We start from the raw sequence: 26,944 nt of genomic DNA on the forward strand, positions 1-26,944 counted from the left end.
TTTTGTTGTTTGGTTTTTGTTTGGTTGTTGTGCTATTTTGTGCAATGGCAAAGTGATCAAGCTCCAGGTAGTCATCTACCCTCTTTTCCCACAGATTCAGGAATACTTTCTTCTGACAGCTTGGAGTTATAAGAAGTCTCTTTTAGTGTGATGAGTTTCATGCAAAAACTGTCATCTATAAAGCAACTGAGATCAGAGTCTCCTGCAAAGTATAGGATGTATAATCTGTACAGCAAACATAATCATCAAACCTAGAGGAAAATTTCTCTTTACTGAGTCTTTCTTTTGGAAACTGGTACTTTCAACCCAGTTTAAATGCAGTCTGATCTAGGACTTCATTTTAGGTGAGCTGGTTTTGCCCTTTTTATCTAACATCTTAGTTACTTTTAAGTCTACCTCATCCATTTGTTGCCCAAATTCCTTCTCCCACTTGCAATTATTGTGGAGAATTTTGAATTCCTGAGACTTCAGACATCATCAGTTGAAGATGAAATTTGTAGCAATCTCCTTGATTCTTAGCAATCAGATCTGCTGGGCTGTGGAGGAATATGATAGCATTTCTAATTGCTTTGAGTCTGCTGATGTATAAGTAATCATGCAGACACAGAAGTTGATAGAATTTTGGTTGATGATGCTTATTTTGATAAACCTTCATCAGCTCATTAGGGTAAATTTCTCACTGGCTCCAAGGGTGCTGTAATGAGCCTTTGGGCATCATTCCCCAGTGGATTTGGGGGAGGATGGGGGCTGAAGGACCACATGCACTGCTGTGCCTGGCAGGTGACGGCAGCTTGGCAAGAGAAAATCTGTCAGGGTTTCACTTGATCTGCAGCTTCACAGCCTCTTCAGCAGCAGATTATTCACAATAACTGATAATTCCCATCCCCATGACTTGGTACATTTCCCAGGGGTTGATGTGTGCTTTTTACTGCTCTGGGAGGTGTGCTGCCCTCACTGCAAGAACCCTGGGAAGTGTTTGATGTTCCCTTGGTCCACAGATAAATGGCTACACAGAATTTGAGGTGGAGGTTGGTTTTGTTTAGTTTCGGTAGTGTAAAGCCAGAGAAGGTTTTCAATTTGTGTCTCTTTTTGAAGAGAGAGATGAAAGCTAAAAGCTCATTGTACCTTTGTCCAGCAGTGTAAAGGGTTTTTCAGTGTACCAGCAAGCACATCCATCTGAGCAAATAGCATGATAGTGTTTTGGTTCATGAGCTCTTTGGTTTTGCTTTTGCCCTTACTTGCAGAGATCTGGAAGAAGGGAACTTTTATAGTCCCTTAAATATCTGTGTCATGTTGAGGCAGCTGATCAGCTGAACATGATTCCTTGCAGTCCTAGTGCCCAGCAAGGTGTGTGCAAATGAGTTGCCAGTACCTTACTAGTTAGAAATAGAGGTTTGGGAAGAGAAAGAGCAGAGTAACTTCACCTTTCATTTCTGTGTTTTATGTAGTGTTAAAGCAAATGGGTAAATGATGGACTTCTGGGAGTGGGAAGGCTTATGAGTTTCACATATGGCAGCAAAAAGTCAGTTTTCCTCTGAATAGATTGATTTTAAGCAACCCTTGGCTGTAGCCATGGAAGGTACTTTCATTGCCCTGTAATTTTGCACAGTTTAGTTAAATTTCCTGTTCCATACAGGTGGTTGCAATTAAGAAACAATGTATGAGGCAATTTCTAAGTATTTACAAGAGAGACAGTGGAACTTGGTGAGAATTATTACTTTTTAAGTGTTCCCTTATTGTTCCAGGCTGCCTGTCCTGATGGCCATGTCTTCTAAGTAGCTTTCTTGTGTTCTGTATAGTGACAGAGTCCATTTCCTCATGATGCTGTTCCCATCTTCCTGATCCCAGACAGGAATGCCATCAAGCTAATGGCAGAATTTCTGCTGAAACTTCCCAAGCTTGTTGGTTATGAGTATAAAATAGGAGTTTTGCTGTGCAGAAATCCCTGGGCCCATGAGGGAGAGCAGCATCCTTTGGTAGGGGTGATCCATGAGCTCATTCCCACAGCTGGAATCTCTGACCTGGCATCTCCAGTTCCCATTTGGTTAGGTTGGTCTCGCCATTGGAAACAAAACAGAATACAAGATGGTTTTTAAAAGGGGAGTCTGACTGCCTTATGGCCCTCTCAAACATAAAAGTGATGAAAACTTACTGAACTTCTCCTCACTTTCAGCAGGGAATAGGGGTTGTGATGGAAGGCTCTAAAACCAGGGAATCATGGAATAACAACACACCTTCAGGTCACTGAACAAAAATATGTTCTCTCATGAAAAAGTGGGAAACTTGTAATCTGTCAAAAAGCTGTTATGTAAAGGTATGATCTGAAATACAGTTTTTATTGCTGTAGGATTCTAGAGTCAAAAAATAGATAAAACCATGAAAAATAAGGGGATATTTGACATGGGCAAACTACACGTTAATAACACTTCCAAATTTACAGTAAGCATTCTGCTTCAGGACTTAAGGTAACCCCCAGTTCTGGGAGGTTCTGGTGTTTCTTGCACCTTTCTCTGAAGCATCCTTCATTAGCTTATGTAGAAGACAAGATACAGGATTAAAAAGAAGCCCAGTCTCATCTGTTACACCAGTTTGTAGCAAAACACTCCCTGGCAATATTGGCTTCTGTGTAATTATAACCTTCTCTTTTCAGAAGGTGAAGTAACCCAAGGCCTGTCACATGCATTGGAAGTTTTAAGAACAAATTAGTCATTAATCTCAAGTATTTCTCCCTTTATGGTATTACTGAATCCTGCTTGGGCTTTGCTGTCTGGTTAATCAGCTGTGGCTCTGAGTATCCTGAGCTTCAGCATCCTCTTACCAAGAAAATGCTGCCGTTTCACTGGGCAAAGGAATGCCCAGAGTCCCTTTTTGTAATAAATGTAATAGATAAAAGGTTGATTTCAGTTCTTTATGGGAAATGGATAATGTACACGAGAAGCTGTCATGTTTTTTTGCTATACTTTTAACATTTATGGACGTTTTGGGTATTAGGCCTCTAAGCTGCTTTGCCCTGCACAGATGGTGCTTTACTTTCTGTATGAAATGTGATGCTTTTTAATTTCCCTTGGGTCATCTCGGTGAACCTGGCTAGAGTCTCTTCAATGGATATTTATTTCCTGTATCTCTGACATGCCTATCTGAAATCAAAGTTAATCTGATAGGAGCAATATGTGAGAGTCTGTAAGTATAGTCAGATCTAGCACATTCAATCATCTGTTTCAGCCCTGGTATATTCAATAATTACTGTGCTATTAATGAATCTAGTCTAATATACAGAAATAATAAATAATTAAAATATACAGAAATAATACATTACTATTATTTGAATAATAATCTGCATCTATTTAAAGACAATTTTTTTTCTGTGTTTTAAAGAGCTAGAAAAAGATGATTAATTGCAAATATAATACATGCCTAGACAAGAAGTGAAATGCCAATATGGCCTTGACCTGGCATAATGCCTGGTAGTGGTGTCAGCTGTGAGAACTTGACAGTGGCAGCCCAGAAGATGCTCTGGTGCCTGAAAGCTCCAAATACATCTTGGATTGGGTTGTGGTGCATACCCAAAAGAGCATTCAGGAATCTCACTGACTTTGGTCTATCTGCTAGGCCACGTGCTTCAATTCTATAGACCTACTTCAAATGGTAAACTCTTGGCTTTTAAACATTTCTTGCTGAAAGCCACTGACAGGTTTCTGAAGTGCTGTGGCTGGGGTGTCTGTGTGAGCTGCTGCAGAACACTGCTGCTGGGACAGTCACCTGGTAGAGTGTCAAGCAAGATGAAACCCCCAAGAAAGAGCAGAAGGAGGTAAAAGATAAGTGTCATGTCTAAAGAGAGGTGTGCTGTGCTGAAGAGGTTGGGTCTCTGAGCTGGCACAGGAGGAGAGATGAGGCCTTGGAGAGCTGCAGCAGAGCTAGGGGTGCTGAGCTACCCAGGGCAGCTTAGCCTGGTGATGGGGCAGCCCTGCTACCATCACTGGCTCAAGGAGACAGTGATCTCCATCAGTGAGCAGCTGAGGGTGATGAAGTGTGTCTTTGGTACAGCTAAATGGAGAAGAGTCAGTGTGCTCCCCACCTAAGAACCACAACGGGCTGCTGATACTGTTTCCAGAGGTTCAGTTTTTCCAGGAGTGAGTCTGACCCAACTACAGAGAATATGTACATGAAAAAGTCTGTGCTCATTTTGTTGGCAACTGAAGTCTTGCTTTGAGTTGGCAGACTCAAATCAATATGTTGTTTCCTCTTTATGCTTAGTATCCTGTGCATCACAAAACCCTGGGTGTTGCTGAGTGGCCACTTGATAACATTTGAAGGTCTGATCCCAGAAGAAGAAGGTGAAGGAAAAGATTGCCTTGTTCTCCATAAAAAATAACATGAGTGTAAATAGCTTCAGCTACTTACAATGTAAGTTACTTATATAAAATTCTGGGTTTACTAATAAAACAGTTTTGTTTTCTGACTCTCCTAGGCTTTTGGGCAGGCTCATACCAACCACAAGAAGGTAGCAGCAGATGGAGAGAGCAGAGAGGAGACCTTGATTCAGGAATCAGCTACCAAGGAAGAGTACTACATGAAGAAGGTGATGGAGTTGCAGACAGAACTGAAGCAACTCAGGAACGTCCTTGCCAACACCCAGTCTGAAAATGAACGCCTTAATTCTCTTGCACAGGAACTGAAAGAGGTGAGTGCAGGTTCACAGTGTGCACCACAGCTTGTATTGTGGTTATATTTTGTGTAACTAAAATAAGGAACATTCTTGAACTCACTAATACTTGCTTAATACCAAATTGCTGTTTTACTGATGTTGTTGTCCAGGCAGGTGGAAACAGGAGGCCATGCAGAGGCCTCCTCTGATGGTTTGTAGGTCTAATAGCAAATTTGCTTTGAAAGTGTTGTGAGAGAGAAATCAAGGAGAAGATGATGTGTTCCTTGTAATCTGGGGAGCAAGAGGAGAAGTGTGGTTTTCCCCAGCCCCTGTTGCTGTGCTTAGCTTTGGCTTGCCTCATGGTAAAAGTTTTATGTTTATATTGGCAATGAAGAATGCTGCTGCTGTCTGGAGGTATTGAGGATGAAAGTGGAATGGGATCTGCCTTATAGCTCAGAAGCATGGTGGAAATTCCTTCTTGGATTTTTTTTTTTTTTTGACCGCTGCTGAGAGAAAAACTACTTTGGCTCTTCTCTGTCTTGTAGAGGAAGTCTGTAGGCAGATCTAGTCTTTATAGCATTTATTTTTTGGAAGTCTGTATTATTGCCTATTGAGAGATCTGACTTGAAAAAGGCCACAGGAACCTTTACTTCCATACCAACTGTTCTGGATTTTATCCAGATAAGAAAGAGGATGTGGGAGAAGCCTGATGGTGTGTCCTCTGGCCAGAGGCCTCCTCCTGTCAAAACAAACAAACAAACAAACAAACAAACAAAACAAAACAAAAAAAAAGTCACAAAATCAGCTGGGACTGAATCTCTGCTTTATTTTTAAGGGAGATTTGCTTGTCAGGGCTGGCCGCAAAGGTTTTTTTCTGCTGGTTTGTGTAGCTATCTGCCAGGATAGTTTTACTCTGGCTAGAGCTTTTTTGAAAAAATCTGTCCCTTAATAGGGGTACAAGGGAGGTTGTCAAGTGCATCTGGCAGCATCTCCTCTTGAGATAGCAGTAGTGGTGGTGCTGGCTGGGAACTAGGTGTTGACCTTCATTGTTTGAAACACATTGAAGACTGCATGCTTAAGCTGCCAGCATTGCTCATGTCTTCTCAGAACACTCCCACAGAAGAAGTGAGTGGGTTTTGTGTCATGGCTTAACACCAGGCTGGCAATTCAATGAATAGCAGATGTTCTCTGTTAGTTCCCCTCCCTGACAGAAAGGAGAGAGAGTAAGGGAGAGAGACTTCCAGGTTGGAAACTAAACTCCCCAGCTTTAATGAAACAATAGTGATGAAAAAAAAAGCAAAATGAATAAATCTGTACAAATGCACAAAAGCAGTATCACATTCCTCCTTCCTTCCCCCCAGTAATGCTCAGGTTCCCCTCGAGGCTGCAGGGCAGCCCTGGAAAAGTCCCAGGCTGGGCTGCTGGAGTCAGGGTGGAGGAGCTGGAGGCAGGGACACAGGGATTGAGGAGTGCATGGATGGGGATCAAAGGCAGAGTAATGGATAGAATCCTTCCAGGATGGCAGCCATGGGGGAATAACCTGACCCTCATGATCTCTCAAATCCATACCCAGTACAACACCCATGGGAGGGAGCACCCCATAAGGTCAGTTTTGGTCACCTGTCTGCTCAGCTCCTCCCTACAGGAGCATTGCAGGTGGGACCCATCCACTCCCTTTATCTTTCCAGAGCATAAAATGTCTCTCAGAAGTGAACAGTGGCCTTGGTTCTGCAGCCCATTCTCCAGCAGGAACTCTGAACATGGAATGTTGTCAGTCCTAGAAGCAGACACTGAGTGAGAGACATGGCACTGATTTCAGCAAGTGCAGCTGCTTAGAAGAGAAAAATCTTAGAAAATTGGTTCTGTCCTGGCCTAACAAGACATTTTGGAAAGAGAGGAGTGCTGTTTGGTGCACCTGGAGTTGCTGTAGCAAACACAAGTGGTCTTGACACTTTGTGTTGAATTATCTAACTTTGGCCTGTTGAGGCAGGCTGCCAGGGTGGTTACAGCTGATGAGTTTTACTGCTGTCATTAGCTAGCTCAGCAGCTCCTCTGTCCTGAAAGAGTCACTGGAAGGGGTAATTGTTCCTGAGTAATTGCTAATTGCCATTCCTTTTTAATCTTTCATCTCTCCTGTGTTTTAGTGGCACCAGAACAGATTCCATAGGGTGATTTGGCTATGAAATCATGAGACAGCTGTGTGGAGAAGCTGAAAAGCAAATGAACTATTCTTTCCCAGGCAAATAAAAGATGTTCTGGTTATGTTAACTCAGAGTTAACGTAAGTGACTCCAACAACCCTTACACTCAGTCAAATCCTCTAGATAATTTCCTTAGCTAGGTTTACTGCTCATGAAGTACACCCATACACTGAGTAAATCTAAAAAACTAATCAGCTAGCCCTGACACCTTTATTTTTCGGGGAAGATGTAGACCTTTGTCTGTTATTGTGAGTGGCTGGATGCTCCCCTGAATCACACCCAGAAATTGTCAGCACTCTGGTTAGAAGAGCTTCAAGTGGAAGCTGATCTTCAGTCACTGGAAACCTCAGGTGCACTGCTGATGTGCAATAATGGAATTGCTTGCACTCGGTTCTCCATATCCTTGAACACAGAAATATTCCAGGTGCTTGTATCAGCTTTCTGGGCCTTGCAGTTAAAATACATTAATAGAGATGGAGAGACATTGCTGGGAAGACTCACTACATATCTGCTGTCAGTGCAGAGTATCTGAGTGTTTGTTAGTCAGTGTTTCTTTCTCAAAGGCAGTGTTTCACAATGGTGGGCCTTTCAGGTGTGAGCCATGGCCCTGTCTGCTCAGCATGATGCTGGCTAAAAACTCTGCTGTGAATACACAGTAAGCCCATTGCTGAAGTTCTCCACACAATCACAGAATGTCAGGGGTTGGAAAGGACCTCTGAAAATCGAGTCCAACTCCCCTGCCAGAGCAGAACCAAAACTAGGGAAAGTCAGAAATGCATCCAGATGAGTCTTGAAAGTCTCCAGACCTATCTCTGTGCTCTGTCTTTAGTCTCTCACTCCTCATCCTATCACAGGTCTTGATTTATACACATATATATTCATATATTTATACACAGTAATTAGATCCCCTCAGTCTTGTCCTCTCCAGACTAGAAAGCCTCAAGTCTCTCAGCCTTTCTTCATAAGGCAGGTGTTCCAGCCCTTAATCATCCTCTTAGTCTTCCATTGTACTCTCTCAAGTAAATCCCTGTTCCTCTTGAATAGGGGAGCCCAGAACTGGATGCAGTACTAGAAGATGAGGTCTCACTAGGGCAGAGCAGAGGGTGTGGAGAAGCTCCCTCGTTCTGCTGGACACATTCTTCTTCATGCACCCCAGGATACCATTGGTGTTCTTGGCCACAAGGACACATTGCTGTTCCATGGGTATCTTGATGTCTACCAGGACCCCAAGTCCCTTCTCTATGGGGCTGGCTTACCTCCTAACCTCTGCTGCAGTTTGTTGCAGGACTCTGCACTTGTTCTTGTTGAACCTCATTAGGTTCCTCTTGTCCCAGCTCTTCTGTCTGTCTAAATCTTGCTGTATGGTCATACAGCTTCAGGTGAATCAGCCACTCCTCCCATTTTGTATCATCAGGAAACTTGCTGCAAAGACACTGTCCCATCAGCAAGGTCAGTGAGAAAGAGGTTGAACAGGACTGGACCCAGCACTGATCCCTGGGGCACTCCACTGGTCACAGCTCTCCAGCTGGACTCTGCACCATTAATCACCACTCTTTGGGCTCTATTTTGTAGCCAGTTCTTTATCCATCTCACTGTCCATTCTTCTATCCCACATTTCCTGAGCTTGCTCAAGAGGATGTTATGGGAGACTGTGTCAAAAGCCTTGCTAAGGCCCAGGTAGACTACATCCACTGCTCTCCCTGCATCTACCCATTCAGTCACATCATAGAAAGCTATCAGATCAGTCAAGCATTATTTCCCCTTGGTAAATCCATGCTGACTAATCCTGATAACTTCTTCTTTCACTTCTTAGAGATGACCTCCAGAAGGAGCCCTCCATCATATTTCCAGGGATGGAGGTGAGGCTGTGTGGTCAGTAACTGGATCTTCCTACTTGCCCTCTTTGAAAACTGCAATGACATTGGCTTTCCTCCAGTCCTCAGGCACCTCTCCTGTTTGCCCTAATCTCTCAGAGATGATGGAGGTGGTAGGGTGATAGCATAACCCAGCTCTTTCAACACTCTTGGGTGCATCCCATCAGGGCCTGTGGACTTGGGTGTATTCAGTTTGCACAACTGATCTCTGGCCCAGTCTGGGAGGAGGGCCAGGGGAGTCTTTCCTTCTCTGGGTTTTCTCTCTTATATCCAGGATCTGGAGCTCACAAGGGGAGGTCTCTGGAGTAAAGAATGAAGCACAGAAGGCATTCAGCAACTCTGCCTTCTCTGCATCCTCTGTTATTGGGGCTTCTGCCCCATTCAGCACTGGGCCCACATCTTCCCTATTCTTCCTTTTACTACTGATATATTTGAAGAAGCCCTTCTTGTTTCCTTTTACTTCCTTTGCCAACTTTAGCTCTAAGAGGGCTTTGGCCTTTCTTGTTGCTTTCCTACATGCTCTGACAATGTCCCTGTAGTTCTCCCAAGTGACAAGTCCCTTCTTCCAAGACCTCTAAATTTTTTTCTTCCACAAGACTTTCTTTGCTCCTTGCTGATCCATGCAGGTCTCTTACCATGTCTACCTGATTTTTTTACTCAAAGAAATGCACCTGTCTTGGGCTTGAAGGAAGCCAACTTCTGTGGGCTCCTTTCCCTTCCAGAGTCCTAACATATGGGATTCCTGCAAGTAGTACAAAAAGTACAAAATTAGCCCAGCAGAAGTCCAGGGTTGTAATACTACTTATAGCCCCTCTTCTTCCTTGTAAAAGACTCCACAATGTTGTGATCACTGTCATCAAGGCTGTTCCCAAGGTTAATTTCCCCAGCCAGACCTTTATTTGTTAATACAAGGTCAGCAGTCCACTTCTCATGGGTTCTTCCACTGCCTGCATCAGCAAGTTATCACTGATGCACTGCAAGAGCCTTTTGGACTGAATATTCCGGGCTGGGTGGGCTTCCAACAAATATCAGGGTGCTTCAAGTCATCCCTAAGTACTAAGGAGTGTGATCCAGAGGGTGCTTCCAGTTTACTGTAGAAGGTCTCAGCAACATCTTGTTGGGCTGCTGGTCTATAGTAGGCACCCACAACAGTTTCAACCCCTTCTGCCTTCCCCCTGGATAGAATTCAATACATTCCAGTTGCTCTCACACATAAAGAGCAACACCTCCACCTCACCTTTAGTCTGTTTTTCCTAACTAGTCCATAGCCATCCATGACAACATTCCAGTCCTGGGAGCTGTCCCACCACATTGCAGTGACTGTGGCTGTATCATAGCTGGCACACATCTCCAGCTCCTCCTGCTTATTCCCTGTACTCTGTGCATTGCTATACAAGCATTTCAGAGAGAGAGTCAAGCAGTTAGTTTCCACTTTAGGTATCTGACCATTCCCAGCCATAACCTATTAATGTGTGCCCTGGGTTTTTGTTGTCACATTTATCACAATTTTCCACCTGGAGTGGGATGGCAGACTGAACACTGTCCTTTGGCTTATTTCTACTGAGCCTGGTTTTATTCCCTTCCCTCCTCAAGCCCAGTTCAAAGCCTTCTCAATGAGCCCTGCCAGCTCCTGGGCAAGTTTGCATTAACCTCCTCCAGTTCTTGTTCATGTCATCAGTGAAGGAAAAGTATGTCTGAAGTTATAATTACACTTTGCTTTCCCACTAGGATTTGTAGCTAAGTTGCTGGATAGTCCTTTGTGTTGCTTTCTGTTCCTCCTCCCTCTTCAGTGTGCTCCTAACCCTTGGAGGCAGATAGATGCTCAGCAGATCACCCCTGCAGCCCAGGGGGCAAAGCTCTGCAGTCCCTAAAAGCTGTATCAGGAGCTGTGCTTAGAGAGGCACAGGTTTTATCATAGCAGAGAGTAAGTGGAACCAACACTTTATTGTGCTCTGAATCACAGACTGTGCACTTCTGCCAAGTGGAGAAAAGTGTGAGGAGTGTATTGTAGATTTGAAGTGCTATAGGTTATGCAGTCTTACCAGGATTTTTCTGTCCAATCAAGAGGGCTCTTTCTTACCTTTTTAAATAAATGGAGGAAAGAGGGATACATTTTAATGGAGCAAAATGATGTGATGTTCTCCACATGATTACCTTCTTTTTTTTTTTTTTTTTTGATATATTGCAAAGGTCAATGAAACTCAAAGTTGATTGTATGGCAAAAATATGCTTGTAGAGCATTTGTTCTGTACATACTTGCATGATGTAAACCACTTTTCCCATTCTAAATTTTATCTGCATATATAGGTGAACAGCTTGGAGAAGGGAAAATGCTGAAAGACCTGTTGTCTTTCATTATAAGCATTGTGGAAAAGAAAGGGAGAAAAAATTGCTTGATCTCTAGAGGAATTCTCTCCAGTCAGAAAGGACAGTAGCAGAAGATTTGTAGCTTTTGGAAGCAGAAGCATGAAGAATGGAAAAAGAGGTCAGAGAAGTGAACAGCTTATAATTATGTCAAACATAGAAAATGGAGAAGGAAGATTACTTGAGTAGTAATATTTGGATTAATTGGAGTGAAGGAGACTAAAGAGCTCTAACAGTTTGTGGTAGACAGAGCTTGGAATTTTTGCTTTGTATGAGTTTTCTATTCACTTAGGGAAGGTGCAAATAAAGGCTTTTCTAGAAACACTTCCTCTAAGAGGCCCAGAGAATTGGATACCTCATGGAGACAGAATGAGCTGAGAGAGAAGGTCATGGTTACCAGAGAAACAGAAGCAAGGCTTTTGAGCTAGAGAAGGAAGCAAGAAGAAAACAGAGGGTTGGGGTGGGATGTTGACCAAAGAGCAAGGAGCAAATGGAGGCAGATGGACCAATTAAATAGTAAAGTGGCTGAAAAAAAAATAAAATAAGACAACAGAATTGTATAAGAGAGCTGAGCGCTTTGCATAAACTTTTATAAAACCAAATGGCAGGCTTTGGAATCTTGGGGAAAAGGATATTTAAACAAACAAACAAGCAAAAAACCAGCAACCAAACCAACCAACTGAAAAAAACCCTACCAAGCACAATTTCTCCTGCTCTGCCTGGTGAGTTGCAAAGTCTGATCTTCTGAAGGTGTCTCTGGTGGGTGTTGGGATTGTCCAGTCCACAGGAGTGGCTGCAGGGGTGATTTCACACAACATTTTCTGCCATTCCCATACGTTGTACAAGAAAGGCTGCAGGAATCTGCACATTGGCTTTTTTGCCTTGAAAGCTCCCAGAAATCAATCAGCACTGAATTTGGGAGTAAGGCAGCAGTGTGATGTGGCATTCAGTGTCACACTGGGGATAACAAAGGTTCTTCCCTGTTTCTCTGTGTTCCAATATCCTATGGCAACCCTTAACTTGTAATGGAAAAGCCTGTGAGCACCAAGACACATTTAAATTAATGCTAACACACACTGAAAGGGTTATCTCTGAATGAGCAGTGTGTCTCAAAATCAGCTGTTAAGTATGTTCTCCAAATATGAAAGTGGTTGTTTGCAGATTGGTAAAAAAGCTTGGGTTTTCAATGAAAAGCAGTGATGAGCCTGTGACGTGAAGGGACTGAGCCTGTCAAATTCAGCATGCAGGACTGGATTTCTTGTCCTCTAGTGTGCTGAAAGAATTAGAAGGGTCACAGGGTAAATAGTATTGTTTCATTAAAAAAAAAAACCAACCACCCCCCTCCCTGTGTACAGTGCAGGGAGTTCAAAGGCAGTGGTTCCAGGATGACAGCAGCATGCTGGCTCAGCACAGGGCTGCAGGTGGCAGCTGGTTTCTTCCCACATTTTTTTTTTTCATTGAAGTTGATTTTTGTACTGACAGCTTCCTTTTTTTTTTTTTTTTCTTTAAGAATAATAAGAGCTGAGTATTTTTACAGAAAGGGAAGGACTGCAGAATGTTTGTATCCATTTGAAACATAATAAAAATCTATTCCAAAGATGATGAATTGTCTTGAAAATTGAGTTCATGTGCTTTGCACTCATTCAAGAAGGCAGCTGTTCCTGATTTCTCTATTGTTGTTGTGCACTGGTATATTCAGAGGAAAGATGGGAACAGCAGTGTTCTCTTGCTCTAATGCCTGCTGTCTAGAGACTTGGTGTCCAAAAATGCATTAACACTGAAAATGTGGGCAATGAAAGTCCCTGTTTGAGCTCCGTTCAGATTGCAGGTTTTAAAGAAACATTTAAAAAAATTCACGTTATTCTGACATTATGAAATTCTAAATACTCTTCTCAATGTTTCAATTAGACATTAGGGTTCCATGGCAGGCTGTTGCTTGGGAGCTAACCTGGTAGCCTGCTTGCTGGGGGGTGGAATCTGTTAATTGTTCTGTTCCTGTTAATTTGCTGTGTGCTCATCAGTGCTGCATTAACAGCAGGATGAGGCTGTCTGCAAGTGCACACTGCTCCTTATCTTCATTATGACCTTTCTTCTGCCCAGGGTTTCTGACTGGCATGAGCAGTGGAGGGAGAATTTCATCTCTTAGATATTAGGAGGGAATTCTTTCCAGAGAGGGTGCTGAGGCCTTGGAATGGGTGCCCCGGGAGGGGGTGGATTCTCCATCCCTGGAGGTTTTTAAGCAGAGCCTGGATGTGGCACTCAGTGCCATGGGCTGGGAACCACGGGGGGAGTGGATCAAAGGTTGGAACTGATGATCTCAGAGGTCTTTCCCAACCCAAATGGTTCTGGGATTCTGATTCCCTTGCAGGCAGCCCTGTGCTTTTAACAGATACAGAATCAATAGGCTGGGGAAGCTCTAATCAGTGAAACAATGGCTTGAAGTGTTATTTTGCAAACTGTTAATTAAGGAGGTTTGTTCCTTTTTCTTGTTGTTGTGGTTTTTTTGTTTGGTCTTTTTTGTTTTTATTTTTGTTTTGGCTTTGCTAGTTTTTTGGGGTTTTTTTCCCATACAGAGTGAAAGCCACTCTGCCTGTAGTGTGATGTAGAGATTGCTTTTTTTTCCCTGTGGTTGGCACTGTTTCCATTAAAGCAGGTGGCCTTTGGCAATCTATTTAAGCAAGATTTGTTCAGGTCAGATGGACTTCTTTTTGAGAAGAGGAACGAGTGTGTAGTGCAGCGTGCTTCAAAGCAATACTGTAATATGCTTGGGGAAAAAAAATCCTTTTGTTTCACCTAGTAGTCCTGCACTGATAAACTGACTCAGAACTGCACCTGGAGATTTCTTTTCAGTCACATAGGGCATGTTTCTAAAGCATGGCTTGTGATAGAACATTGCTTGGGCAGAAGCACTAAGGCCCTGTAGTATCAGCAGTAACATTGCTGCTGCTGCTCTTGCCACTGTATTAACATGGTTTTTGTGGGGTTTTTTTGGTTTGTTTGTTTTTTTTTTTAAACCCTATGCTTTGCTTAGTCCAGTTTGTCCTTTTTGTTAGGTGAAAGAAATTTGGGGTATTACTGAGTCAAGTTTCTCTCCCCAGGTGCCTGTAAATGCCCACTGGATCATCTGCAGGTAGAGGAAAGGGACCAGATTTTTTAAAAGTTACATTGATTGGTATTCACTCCCTTTATGTCATCAGTGAGTATAACTGGCTCATTAATCCCTGCTACTTTTTAGCACTGGATTGCCCCAAAGGATTTGTTTTATGCTGTCAAAGTTAGGCAGGTGAGAGAAACCCAGGGTAGTCATCATCTCCCTGAGCAGAAGCTGCCTGTGCTCTGTGTACCAGCCTGGCCTGAGCTGTTTCTCATGGAGCCAGGACTCCAGGGGCAATACTGAACAGAATCCCTGGATGTGGAGTACCAGTGTGCAGTGAAAATACTTGTGCAGGGGCAGCTTAGGTCTGGAAGCCAGAGAGGTTTCAGTGTTTCTTCTTACCTGGGTTATCCTGACCCACCCTTGCTGCTGAGATGGAAAAGGTGACTTACTTCAACTTGATAAATAACTGGTTTGGGTCTGTTTTTGGAGAAAAGCTAAGGAATTTCATGGTGTTATGGTTGTGTGGGCACAGTAGCTCTGGGAGTAGTATTTGTTGGGCCAGCTTGTGGCAAACTAGCAGTAGAGATGGTTGTGTCAGCACAGGACTAACAACTGCTTCCAAGAATAGGATGCCTCCACTTCCACTGTCATGGTATTTTTCCCTCAAATGAAGAATCTAGAATGGAGACCTGACCTTTTGGTGTCTTAATGCTGGCTATAGATGTGCCAGCTGTTACCCTAACAAAGCTGTTTGATCTTAAAAATGTCTCAGCCATTTGAGTTCAGGGGAATTTATACAAAAGCTTGTGTGGAAAGAAAAACCAGTATAGGGTCAATGAACATAGCACTTCTCATGACAAAGGGACTCTTCCTAAATACAGATTTTTATACAGTATAATTTTAGTGTCATTTATTAAAACAGTTCTTAAGAAAAGAATAATTTTTATATATATAAAGAGGGCGGTGTGTTGTTCTTATCTGTCCAGCTATTGATTTTAAAATTAGTTTTTCTTTATGGAAGGTCAGTGGCCTTAGAACAGGCAAAGAGGAAGCAGTTGGGGTGTGGGTGGTTGTAAACAATACAGCATCTTGCTAATTCCTGGTACACAACCCCAGTGTGCTCTGTTCTGCACACAGAACTTGTCTGCTCCATGCAAAGTGTGTCCTGCAAGGAAGGGGCTGCTGTGGGACATAAAAAAACCTGTCCCAGTGGTGCTTGTGGCTTTTCAGAGCCTCTTGTAGATGTAAGATAATGGATGAGAGACAAAGGAAGTCTTTGGGGACAGCATTTAGTCATTGTTTGACAAAGATCCAGTTGTTGTGTCCCCATATCTGTTCCCAGATTTCCATAGAATACAATCTAGATGTAACACACTGTCTGAAGTGCAGCTGTGGAAAGGGAGGGAATTTTCATGATTCAGTCGTACTAAATATGAAGTAATTGTATTAAGTCATCAGAAAGTTATTAGAGTCTGTCTTGCTAAGTGGTAAACAAGGCTGCTGAAAGAAAATCCAAGGTGCTTGGATCCTGCTTTGGTTGTAACCCAGAGTTTGTTGGGAAAGAAAATGCAGGCTGTGATACAGCAGCAACAGGGGTTATCCCTATCCTTTCCTTCCTTTCCTTCCTTTCCTTCCTTTCCTTCCTTTCCTTCCTTTCCTTCCTTTCCTTCCTTTCCTTCCTTTCCTTCCTTTCCTTCCTTTCCTTCCTTTCCTTCCTTTCCTTCCTTTCCTTCCTTTCCTTCCTTTCCTTCCTTTCCTTCCTTTCCCTCCTTTCCCTCCTTTCCCTCCTTTCCCTCCTTTCCCTCCTTTCCCTCCTTTCCCTCCTTTCCCTCCTTTCCCTCCTTTCCCTCCTTTCCCTCCTTTCCCTCCTTTCCCTCCTTTCCCTCCTTTCCCTCCTTTCCCTCCTTTCCCTCCTTTCCCTCCTTTCCCTCCTTTCCCTCCTTTCCCTCCTTTCCCTCCTTTCCCTCACCTCCTTCCTTTCCTTCCTTTCCTTTACCTCCTTCCTTTCCTTTACCTCCTTCCTTTCCTTCCTTTCCTTTCCCTCCTTCCCTTCCTTCCCTTCCTTCCCTTCTCCTCTATGATACTGTTTAATATTACAGCATTTTCCTTTCTTTCAAGGCCTTTTCTATGAAGAAGTAACACTTCTATAATCAAAATGTAAGCAAAATCTTTCATATGCCTTTGCTACTTACGACGTGGCATTGTTAATTTAGGCAGATAATTCCTTTGGGATTTAGTTCATTAAAAGTCTTTGAAACTCTAAGGCAGTGGTTTTGAGATGATTGTATCTCGTTAGGACTTGCTAGTGTAAACTAAGCACTTGGCACATCCCAGAGGTATGGCACCAAGTGAAAATAGGCCACTAAAGCTGGGAGTAGGAATTCAGACAAAGCTTTCATCTCCTGCTCTACATATAAATCAGTTGTGGCCAAAGTAAATCAGTAGGAGATGTCTAATCTTTGAAAGCTATACTAACTTTTTTACTATTTCATTGAGAATTTTGACAAATGCTATTTTAACTGTAAATTCTTTTCAGTCTGACAGATTTGTGGTATCTAGTGCTGAAGTCCCAGAAAAGTCTGGTACAGTTGCATCTGCCTGGGAAACATCATCACCACTGGAAATAGTGAACCAAAACTTTAAAATGCACCTTTAATATTAGAGTAAGAAATATGAGTAAGAAAATAAATGAGGGAAGAAGAGGGAAGGGTTTAATTAGCAAGAGAAACTTGTTCTTAAGGTTAATGAAAATATGTGGTTTGTGGACATTTCTGATGAGACAAGCCTAACATGGATTTGCTTTACTTGGGAAATGAAACCCTGAGAGCTTTCAAGGATCTGAAATAAATTCAGCAAATTACTGGTTCAGAGTTTGCTCTTTGTTCTCTTTTTCTGGAACTCCTTAGAGCCACCACGGCTTCTCCAGATAGCAACATCTCACTTGCTGTTTTCTATTAAGAAATGCAGATCTAGGGGATGACTTTTTTTCTTTTCCTAAAATTAGCTTGCATTAAGCAGTCCTAATCTGAAAACATAAAAAGCTATGTTTGATGTCACAATATATTTATTTTTTTTTTAAAAAGTGACTTAGAACTATTAATTGAGATACAGCTTTGGTGGTCCCTTCTTTGCTTAAGTGTGGCCTGTAGACAAAACTGCAGAAAAGGCAGGAAAGGCTCTGTATGCTTCTAATGTAAGTCCAGCTGCTTTATTGTTCATTTTGTGCTCCTGGAAGTGTGCTTCAACTTTCCAGTCCCTTGCTGTAGGGAGAATTACTGCAATTGGACCTTGAGTTCAGATATTCCTGCAGGATGTCTGAGTTCAGCCGTCCCACAGAGTCTGACATCCCTCTGCCCTCCTAAAGCTGGGGCAGTGAGCTGCTGCTTTGGTTCCTCAGCTCTTTTCTTCCTTTTTTCAGCTTGAGGGAGGTTTGGTGAAACAAGTTCAAGCTTGTTTCATTAGCATCTGAACATACAAACACAGCAGACAGAAAACCTTTCAAAACCTGCCAGTCGAGGTGGCCAGCACACAGCTTTTGCTGGGAAGCATTGAGCATCTCTGGGGGCAGCTTGTGGGGACACGTGAGGTGGTAATGACCCTTCTCAGAGCCAGGCTTGGCTCTACCAGCCCATCTGGAGGTGAAAGATGAGAGCTACCTAAAAGTTTATTGGCAGCCTTGGGAGGTTTAAATGTTTTCTTTGTTGACAGTGAAGGACATTGAACTCTGCCAAGCTTTGAGAGTTTTAGATATGGAAAGCAGCTGGAGTTGAACTGTTCTTAGCAAGCAATTCAGTGCAGGAGCAGGGAGACAGCAGTGGTAACTTTACACAGTGCCATCCCTAGCACTGCCTTTAAGTTTGGGTCAGTGTTTCCATCTGTATTACCATGAGCAGAGATTCAGAGCCCAGGCCCAGCCATCCCAGTGCTGCTGGAGGACAAGGGCTCCAAGGAAGAAATGAGGCTGGGAATACACAGAGAGAGTGAGATCCCCTCTTCTGCCCCTGGAGCTCAGGAATGGCTCAATTTTATAGGTGAAGAGATCACTGTTTGGAAATAAGACCATTAACAGTAAATTATTTAATCCAGTTTTACAATGGGCTACTTCAGATGTATTTAAAAAGTTTTTCTCTGCTCTCAGCCTTTTCTCTTCCAGTGCCCTTAGCTTCTGATCACAAGGCTCCTTCCAGTCCTCCCATGCAGGAGTTGTCTTTGTGAAGACATCACACTACAATGTATTCAAAGAAGACATTTGGAGAATGTGTTTTGGATTTGACTCTTCATTGGATCAAATGTTTAGACAGAGAGTTAGCAAGTAATGCATTAAATAATAGGATACTCGTATTGTAGCAAGACTTAATGCTGATAAAATAGTTACAAGAGATTTAAACAGCTCCAGGATATGCTATAGTAACTGAGTCACAGTTCAGGTCTCTCTAGTGTTGTGCAGAAAAGAAATCCATGACAGAGCATGTCTTTGTTCTCTGGTGTTGCAATAAACCCATCCTTAATGTCATAGTTTCATAAAGCTTTTTACATGATGGTTTGCAAAAAACCCCATAAATCCTTGGTGAGTACATTAGTAGGGTGGTGCTGCAGCATTAATCACAGCCATACGTATCCATAGTAAGATGCTGTGTCATGAAATAGGTGTTTGGATAATGAGAGGTAAAAAAAAAATAAATGCATGAAGCATTAAATCTAATCCTAGAATTAGTAATAATTTTGAGCAAACTTAAGTTTTGACTCTCAATTTATAGCAGTTGCATTCTCCCATCTGATTTTACATCTTTACTGCAGCCTGGAGGTTGGACTGTCCCACCACCTCCTGAGCTGGGTGGAGTTGGAAATAAGAGAAATGATGCTACTGACACAGCTTTGGTTGCAGGGTCAGCTCTGGTTGGGAACTTGGGGGCTCAACTCAGGCCAGGCTCAGCAGTTCCCAGAACATAGGAGGGAATTAGCTGCCTGAGTTGCTGGGTTTTTTCTAATTATTCTTTTTCACAGTATCAGATTTTATGTAACTTTAAATGCTGGGGTGTATTAGAAGGGTAGACACTAAGGAGCAGCTTTTGGTAGTTATGGTTTGGATATGTGGGCAAGCAGGCATCCAAACTGGTCCTGAGGAAACCCCTGTGATTTCCAGCAACCCCTGCTGCTCAGAGGGCTCCTTGCAGAACTTCTGGGCAAAACTGAGTGGATGAAAAGGCTTCAGACAAGCCCTGTAGCAGCAGGAGCAGTGAGTGGTCTGTGGCCTTTGGATCAGAGCAAATCACTTTTGGATCACAGTCTTTTCCTGGGCAGGATCTGTGTAGCAGGGATATTCTCTAGGTTGAGAAGCTGGTTTTGTCAGGCAGACCAACACTCAGTGGGACTTCATGGCTGCCAGTTCTCCACACAGTAGTAAGAGTATTTTTAAAATGCTGTATCATTTGCTTTGCAGGAAGCTGTGACTTTACAGATAGCTGCAAGCTGAGCCAGGCAGGTCCTTGGGTTCCTGCTCCCCTTCTCCCTGTGCTCAGGGCTTGCTCAGGTCAAGGCAGAGGAGGAAGCCACTAAAATGCTGAAGCATCAAGAGTCACAGAAAGGTTTGGACTCACCCTCAGGTCAGCTCACTTCTTCTCTACACTTAAGGAGCTGTAAAACACCATCTGTGAGAACACATGCAGTGTACATGTGTCTGTCTTCAGCTACACAAATACCACTTACTTTATGGGTAACAGAAAAATCTGAGCAAAGCAGGATGCACTAGCTTCTTCCTGCAGAAAAAAATCCTGCCAAGTACATGAAATAGCATGGCACCCAGTTTAACCTTGCAGCTTGCAAGCACACACATTTATTTAACAAGAAAATGCTAAGAGCAAACTCAGTGTGCAGCTTGCTAACCAGCCAGTAAATCCAGGTTATATCTGCCTTCCCCAGTCAGGAAACAAGGGAGCTATTTTTAAATCTGGCCTTCCTGTACACAGTGAAATAGGATGATTTTTCTTCTGCTAGACAGAGCACAACAATGCTTTCACATTGAATAATGACCTCTTTCTGTTGTTCTGAATTAAATGGCCAGGACTGGACAGAAACCATTCTTTCTTCAAAAAAGACCATCTCCAGTGATGTTTCCAGGCACTGACCTCTGCAAAGATTAGGACATCCAGGGAGGAAGAGATTCAAAACAACCTGAATGGTGGCGAGTTTTCACTTGGGAAGGGAAAAAATTACGGCTAAGACCTCCTAATTTGTTTGATTCAATGGCCTTTTGCAATTTTAATTGTTAAAAGGTTTGTTGGATAGGCTGCCTGGCTGCTATTTTTCACAAAGGCAAGAGGTCTTTGATTGCAGTTGTTCAGAAGTTAAGATGTAAATTGATAAGAAGTTGAGATGTAAATTGATGTCAGCCTTCAGCTACCTGCAGTGCTCCTTCCCCTGTGGCCCTGCAGACACAGAGCCAACCCTTGTTCAGGCAGGGAGTAGGGGATGTAGCACTTTTCAGTTGCATTGTCCTAATGGAGTTTTTGTTCTCATCAAATAAAATCTACTTGAGCTTCTTGGTGTGCTGGGAAGCAGTGCTTTTTTCTTCATCACCAAAAGCAAGACAAGTTTATGTAGTCTGATTTCTACCTGACACGAGTGAGCTATAATTTAAATTTATTGGTCTTAAAAGTTGCAGGGGATTCTGCATTTGTGTTCAGAAGGTGCCAGATTCAAGCCTTGGTGTATGCTCCTGCCCCAAAATTTACCTCTTAGCTTTCTGTTGTGTTGCTCCTGCATATTCCTGCTGCACACTCACAAGAGGGCTGGGACCATTGCATTCTTAGATCTAACCACAGCTGAAGAACACTGAAGGAATCTGAGTTTGTATGCCAGAGGATGAAGCTCCTGTGAGTAGGCTGCTGGACAGATGAAAACAGGCACAGATACCATAACCTAATTAATTGATTAATTGATAGGCTGCCTCTGTCATCAGCTGGCCTTTTTTTTTTTTTTTTGAGCTGATACTACAACTGTTTGGAAAACAGGTCACAGGTAGGGCTGATTAAAAAATCTGGATCTTATTTTTAAAGTCAATGATATGGCCTACTTGTCTGTCTCTGAAGATACTTCTGCTAATGTGTTCAAAGGCATTTTTTACTTTAATTTATTTGATTATTTACAGAAGTGGCTTGGAGGAAAATAATGTTGGGAAAAAGAGCTAAATACAGTGAGCCCTTTACATAGCTGGATGTGTGCTAGCTCAATTTTTTTAACTATCTTTATATATTCATGAAAGATCTGAAGAACATATTACTCAAACATATTGACTTGTATCTGTTCTGAAAAAATAATGGTAATTTTTTTTTCTATTCAAAGTCTTCCATAAGTCTGAGAGCTGAGGAGAGGGAATATTTTTATGTCCACTACAGCTTCCATTTCTTTCTGCCTAGGATCTTGGATTTTATTTGAGCTTTAACTCAGTGTCTCTCTCCAAAGGGATTAATTAGAACACATTTCCCAATTATTGCACTGGACATAAAGAAAAGGGCATAAAGCAAAGTTCTGTTGAAAAGCAACAGCAAATACCTGTCTGTTGGCTTTTGATCAGGAAAACCTGTCTGTTGCTTACAGGCAGTGAGGCAACAGAGGTCTGAATGCTGCTTTCCCTGGCTGCTCATGAGCTTCTCCTTGAGTCAAGGTTGAGAGTTTGCAAGAGAGGCAACAAAACGAAGCCTGATTATTGTGTCATTGAATTTGCTTCCTGTAATTTCATTCCAGAAGGTTGTGGGGGATGTGTTTCTTCTTGAATAGCAGTGGATCAAGGGTTGGACTTGATGATCTCAGAGGTCCCTTCCAACCCAGCTGATTCTATGATTAATTGATTAATGCACAGAAGGAAGGATAAAATGTTGAAATTTAATTGTAGCTAACCCAAATCATGATCATTTTGGGGTTTGTTTGATTTTCCAGGTCAATCAGAATGTGGAGATCCAAAGGGCCCGTCTGCGAGATGACATTAAGGAGTACAAGTTCCGAGAAGCACGTTTGCTGCAAGACTACACTGAGCTTGAAGAAGAAAACATCTGTCTCCAGAAACAAGTGTCTGTCTTGAAGCAAAACCAGGCAAGTTTTCCAACACAGTGAGCATTGCTTGTAGCACTGGTTAATTCCTGTGCATGGTTCTGTTTTGGTTGAACATCCATCTACTTGCTTTCTATGTTTGTCCTCGTTTTGAGACTCTAGGCAGTATCTTTTAGTATGAAGAGTTGTCCCAAAATGTTTAAATAATTTCTGAATCTCTACACAGTCACTGTTTATACTTTGACCTTCACATCCTTTTATGTTGGAAGTGAAGTCTCTACCAGTCTTCTTTATTCCTTGGTTTGGGTTTTTTGCTCCACAGTTTTTTCAGTGCCTCTGCAATACTTCATCCATCCATCCTGTTCCACAGTATTTGTATCTGGGTGTATTTCTGAGTGGAAGTTCTTATTGCTACCTGGTGTCTAAATTGTCTCCAGGTCTGTATTCCTTATAGCTACTTTAATTAAACATGGACTACTGTTATGTTAGTTCTATACTGTCAGGCCTGGGTGACTGTTTATCTGAAAAGTCACCTTTAATTGCCCAGTTCAGCTATCCTTAGAATTTGACAAAACTACATTTTTGGAACAATTCAAGAATTTCTCTGAGTTGTCATTTGCAGAGGTAATTAGATTTGAAGTGGTCTTTGGCACTCTTCACTTATCTTCAGTCATCAATTGCAGACTTGCTATTTTTATTCTTCAGGTACCTGTCAGTCTCATTGTATAAATAAAACTCAAGGTTCAGTTGAGAAAATGGTATAATATTCCTGAAATATAAGTTCTTGAAGAAGACAGTAGTGTTAATGCCAACTCTTACAGTGGTACACAGCAAAAATTGATTAAGGGTATGAATGAAATCTCCTTCAGTGTTCTGGATGAAAACTGTCCTACCAAACGAGGTACTTGGGATGATATTGACTGTATTCCATGAATCTCAGCTCAAACTTCCTGCCAGTGTTTATCATGTTGGCCTCACTGATGTGCCCAGAAGGGGTTCCAGGTTGGGCCTGTTCTTATCTGAGTGTAGTTGGTCTCATTGTGCTGTGTTGGGTGCTCTGACATCATGTGCTAGAGGTTATGGGGCTGTTACCCTCCAGATGGAGACTGAAAGAGACAGTGATCTGGTAAAATCCAACCTTTAGAGTTGGTTACTTTTTTTTTTAACCTTTTTTTTCTTCACTCACTGTATTTAGTTCCCAGCTCCATGTTCCCATACCAATGTAACACACTGAATAATGCTGTCACTCTGCAATGAGCAGAGTTTAACCTCAGATGCTATCTTGTGCATTGCTAGTAATTACTGACTGCTGTGTTTGTATTCTGGAACCTTTGAAAACAGACTGCAATCTTCAATAGTTGAGCTCAGTGGACATACAGAAACAAGAAATAATTCTTCTCATGGCAATGGATTATTTAATTTTCTACTTTGTCCTAATCCTACTTGATGGATGTTATTAAGCTTTAATTATCCCACTGACATAACCAGAAGAAGCCATCAAGTTTTCCCAGGCTGAACTTGCAAAACTAAATTAACATGATTGGTTCCTGGTTTTTAAATCAGGTGTGGTTCAGCACTACCAGATTGGTCTGTGTTTGCATCTAAAATTCCTTTAGCAGTTGGTAAAAGTAAATAGGTTCATATACCATGTAGTATGTTTTCCTTTCTTTCAAGGTAAGGAAAGGGTATTCTTTAGGTTGTTTTTTTCCCTCTGAAGGAACTACAGGTTTTACAGTAATAATTGGCATTTGGTGTTTGAATCAAGAGAGGGTCAACAAAAATGCCATTTTACAGGTAAAAATGTAGAGAATATCATCAAATATAACGTAGCAGCACTGTGAGTGTGAAGTGGAGAGCCTGAACTGTGGTGCCTTCAAGATGTGTGGAGATTGTGATGACAGAACTGATCAAACATTTCACTTTGGATGTGTAAAACCAGCAGAGTTTGATGAGCTAGGTGCATCCCAACAGCTTTAAGCCAAGTGTTATATTCTGTCAGCAGTGTCAGAAGCACAGCTTTGCAGTCTCAGGTTTTGGAAGCATTGAGGTTGAACCTGTGGGAAGGTTGGCCAGGGAATTTGTTAATCAAACAAAGAGTTTGCATAATGTGCTAGGAAAGCCTGTTTGTGATGCCTCTATCTCTGTCTCTCCCACCTCTCTTAATTAAATTGGAATAGGTCAGCTCATTTGAAGGTTAACTTAAAAATTCTGTTCCATGGACTCTGTGAAGGTAAATTATGTAAGCAGTGTTTACAGCCACATTGCCAAAACCTGACTCCAGAACTGAAAGAATTACTCAGTTCTCTCTACATTTTGTGAAACCAAGCATTCAAAAATAAAGCTACTTGGTGCTTTCCTGGCAGAACTTTTCATTAGTTTTTTTCCCCCCCCCCTCCGTTTGTATATCTCCAGGTGGAGTTTGAAGGCCTGAAACATGAAATCAAAAGGCTTGAAGAAGAAACAGAATTCCTGAACAGCCAGCTGGAAGATGCCATCCGGCTGAAGGAGATCTCTGAGCGGCAGCTGGAGGAGGCCTTGGAGACCCTGAAGACAGAGAGGGAGCAGAAGAACAACCTTCGTAAGGAGCTCTCTCACTACATGAACATCAACGACTCCATGTACAACAGTCACCTGAACATCTCCTTGGATGGACTCAAGTTCAGTGATGAAGCCACAGAGCCCAATAATGATGAAATAATCAATGGGTTTGAACAAAACTGTCTCAGCAAACTCAGCAATGGCAAGAATAATACATCAACACCCAAGAAAAATGAAAGCTTCCCTCCAGCTCCGAGTCTGGTTTCAGATCTTCTGAGTGAATTAAACATTTCTGAAATCCAGAAGCTGAAACAACAGCTTGTACAGGTAAATGGGGTTCTTGTACACATATGTACTTCCAAATAGTTGTTAGAGTTCATTGAAATTTCAGTCTTTTCAATATGTCATGTGGCCACTATAGAGTATGAACTATAGTTGCAAAGGCTCTGACTAAGAATCTGAGGATATTAAATGCTGGTCAGTGCATCTTCTGTGCAGTCAGTGCTTTGTCTACTTCATTATGTCACTAGCAGGAAAGATAACGTATTGTTAATAAATTGATAGTCATTATTGTTAATAAATTGATAGTCATTATTGTTAATAAATCGATAGTCATTCCAAGTTATCTTAATGAGAAGTAGTTTTGTACTCCATTGGTATATTCTGTACTTGGTTTGAAGAACAGAAACTTTTAATCAATCATCTCTGTGTTAAATCTGTGCTATTGAGAGGTTGAAAAGTTTGAAAGATACATAATTGTGTTGCCTAGAAATGTTTTAAAGTTTTTTTCTCAATCCCTTTTTGAAGTGTTGTGTGGAAAAAGTGACTGGATTTTTTAAAAATTAGAACTTTGAGGAGAAACTTTAAAAGTTCCAGTATTTCAGAGTTTTTAATGGAATTCCCAGCATCCACCATAGCCTAGGTGCGTGGTTTGTAATATTTACTTGATAATTTGCAGGTTAACAGCAAACTTTAGCTTTTGGAGCTAAAAAAAAAAAAAAATTCTGGCAAGCGACACTGTGCTTGAGGTAGTTTTAGGCTTTTCCATAATGTGTAAGTGATTGGATTTCTGTAGCTGGATTGACCTTGGCTAAGTTGCTGTCTTAACCACTGAAGTTTCCTTGACGTAGATGTCTGTGTTCATGCATTTCAGATGGAAAGAGAAAAGGTGAACTTGTTAACAACACTCCAGGAATCTCAGAAGCAGCTGGAAAACACCCGGGGAGCCCTCTCAGAGCAGCATGAGAAGGTTGGCAGACTCACAGAAAACCTGAATGCAATGAAGAAGCTGCAGATCAGCAAGGAACGTCAGTCTGCCCTGGACAATGAGAAGGACAGAGACAGCCATGAAGATGGGGACTATTATGAAGTTGACATCAACGGGCCAGAGATTCTGGAGTGCAAGTACAAAGTGGCTGTGGCAGAGATTACTGACCTAAAAGAAGAGCTTAAAGATCTTAAGGCCAAATACAAGGAATGTGAGTCTAAATATGAGGAAGAGAAGGGCAGATACGAGACTGAGAGCCAAGCTCTGACTGAAAAGATCACCTCGCTAGAGAAATCCAGTAGGCACGACAGAGAGCAGGTGGCCAGGCTGGAGAAGGAGCTGAAGAAAGTCAGTGATGTTGCAGGAGAAACACAGGGCAGCCTCAGCGTGGCCCAAGATGAATTGGTCACCTTCAGTGAAGAGCTGGCCAATTTGTACCACCATGTCTGCATGTGCAACAATGAGACACCAAACAGAGTGATGCTGGATTACTACAAGGAAGGCAAAGGTGGACGCAGCAGCCCAGAGACCAAGGGAAGAAGGTCTCCCATCCTTCTTTCTAAAGGTCTGCTAACTATAGAGCTGGGAAAGGCAGAGAATGGGAGCAGTGACAGCAGCCCATCTCCAGTGTCATCTTTGCCATCTCCTGTGTCAGACACTCAGAAGGAGCCCATGAACATTTACAACTTGATCGCTATAATCCGGGATCAGATCAAACACCTCCAGGCTGCTGTGGACAGAACAACTGAGCTGTCACGCCAGCGTGTGGCCACGCAAGAGCTTGGGCCAGTGGTGGACAAGGACAAGGAAGCTCTCATGGAAGAAATCCTGAAGTTGAAGTCCTTGCTCAGCACCAAGAGGGAACAGATAGCAACTCTGAGAACTGTGCTGAAGGCCAACAAACAGGTAATCA

The 26,944-nt window shown here is 42.3% G+C and overlaps 1 protein-coding gene across 4 annotated transcripts in view; it reads left to right on the plus strand.

The window, feature by feature from the left end:
• BICD2 (BICD cargo adaptor 2) overlaps nucleotides 1-26,944 on the plus strand; it is an 84,158-nt gene that overhangs the window by 42,890 nt on the left and 14,324 nt on the right. For all 4 annotated transcript variants that reach the window (XM_030458356.1, XM_030458355.1, XM_030458357.1 and 1 more), the window contains exons 2-5: nucleotides 4,469-4,681; nucleotides 22,116-22,268; nucleotides 24,639-25,091; nucleotides 25,918-26,937. In XM_030458356.1, the coding sequence (XP_030314216.1) occupies nucleotides 4,469-4,681; nucleotides 22,116-22,268; nucleotides 24,639-25,091; nucleotides 25,918-26,937 (1,839 nt within the window). The remainder of the gene's footprint in view (nucleotides 1-4,468; nucleotides 4,682-22,115; nucleotides 22,269-24,638; nucleotides 25,092-25,917; nucleotides 26,938-26,944) is intronic.

Source organism: Calypte anna, chromosome 12 (assembly GCF_003957555.1).
Source record: "Calypte anna isolate BGI_N300 chromosome 12, bCalAnn1_v1.p, whole genome shotgun sequence".
NCBI classification, from domain to species: Eukaryota; Metazoa; Chordata; class Aves; order Apodiformes; family Trochilidae; genus Calypte; species Calypte anna.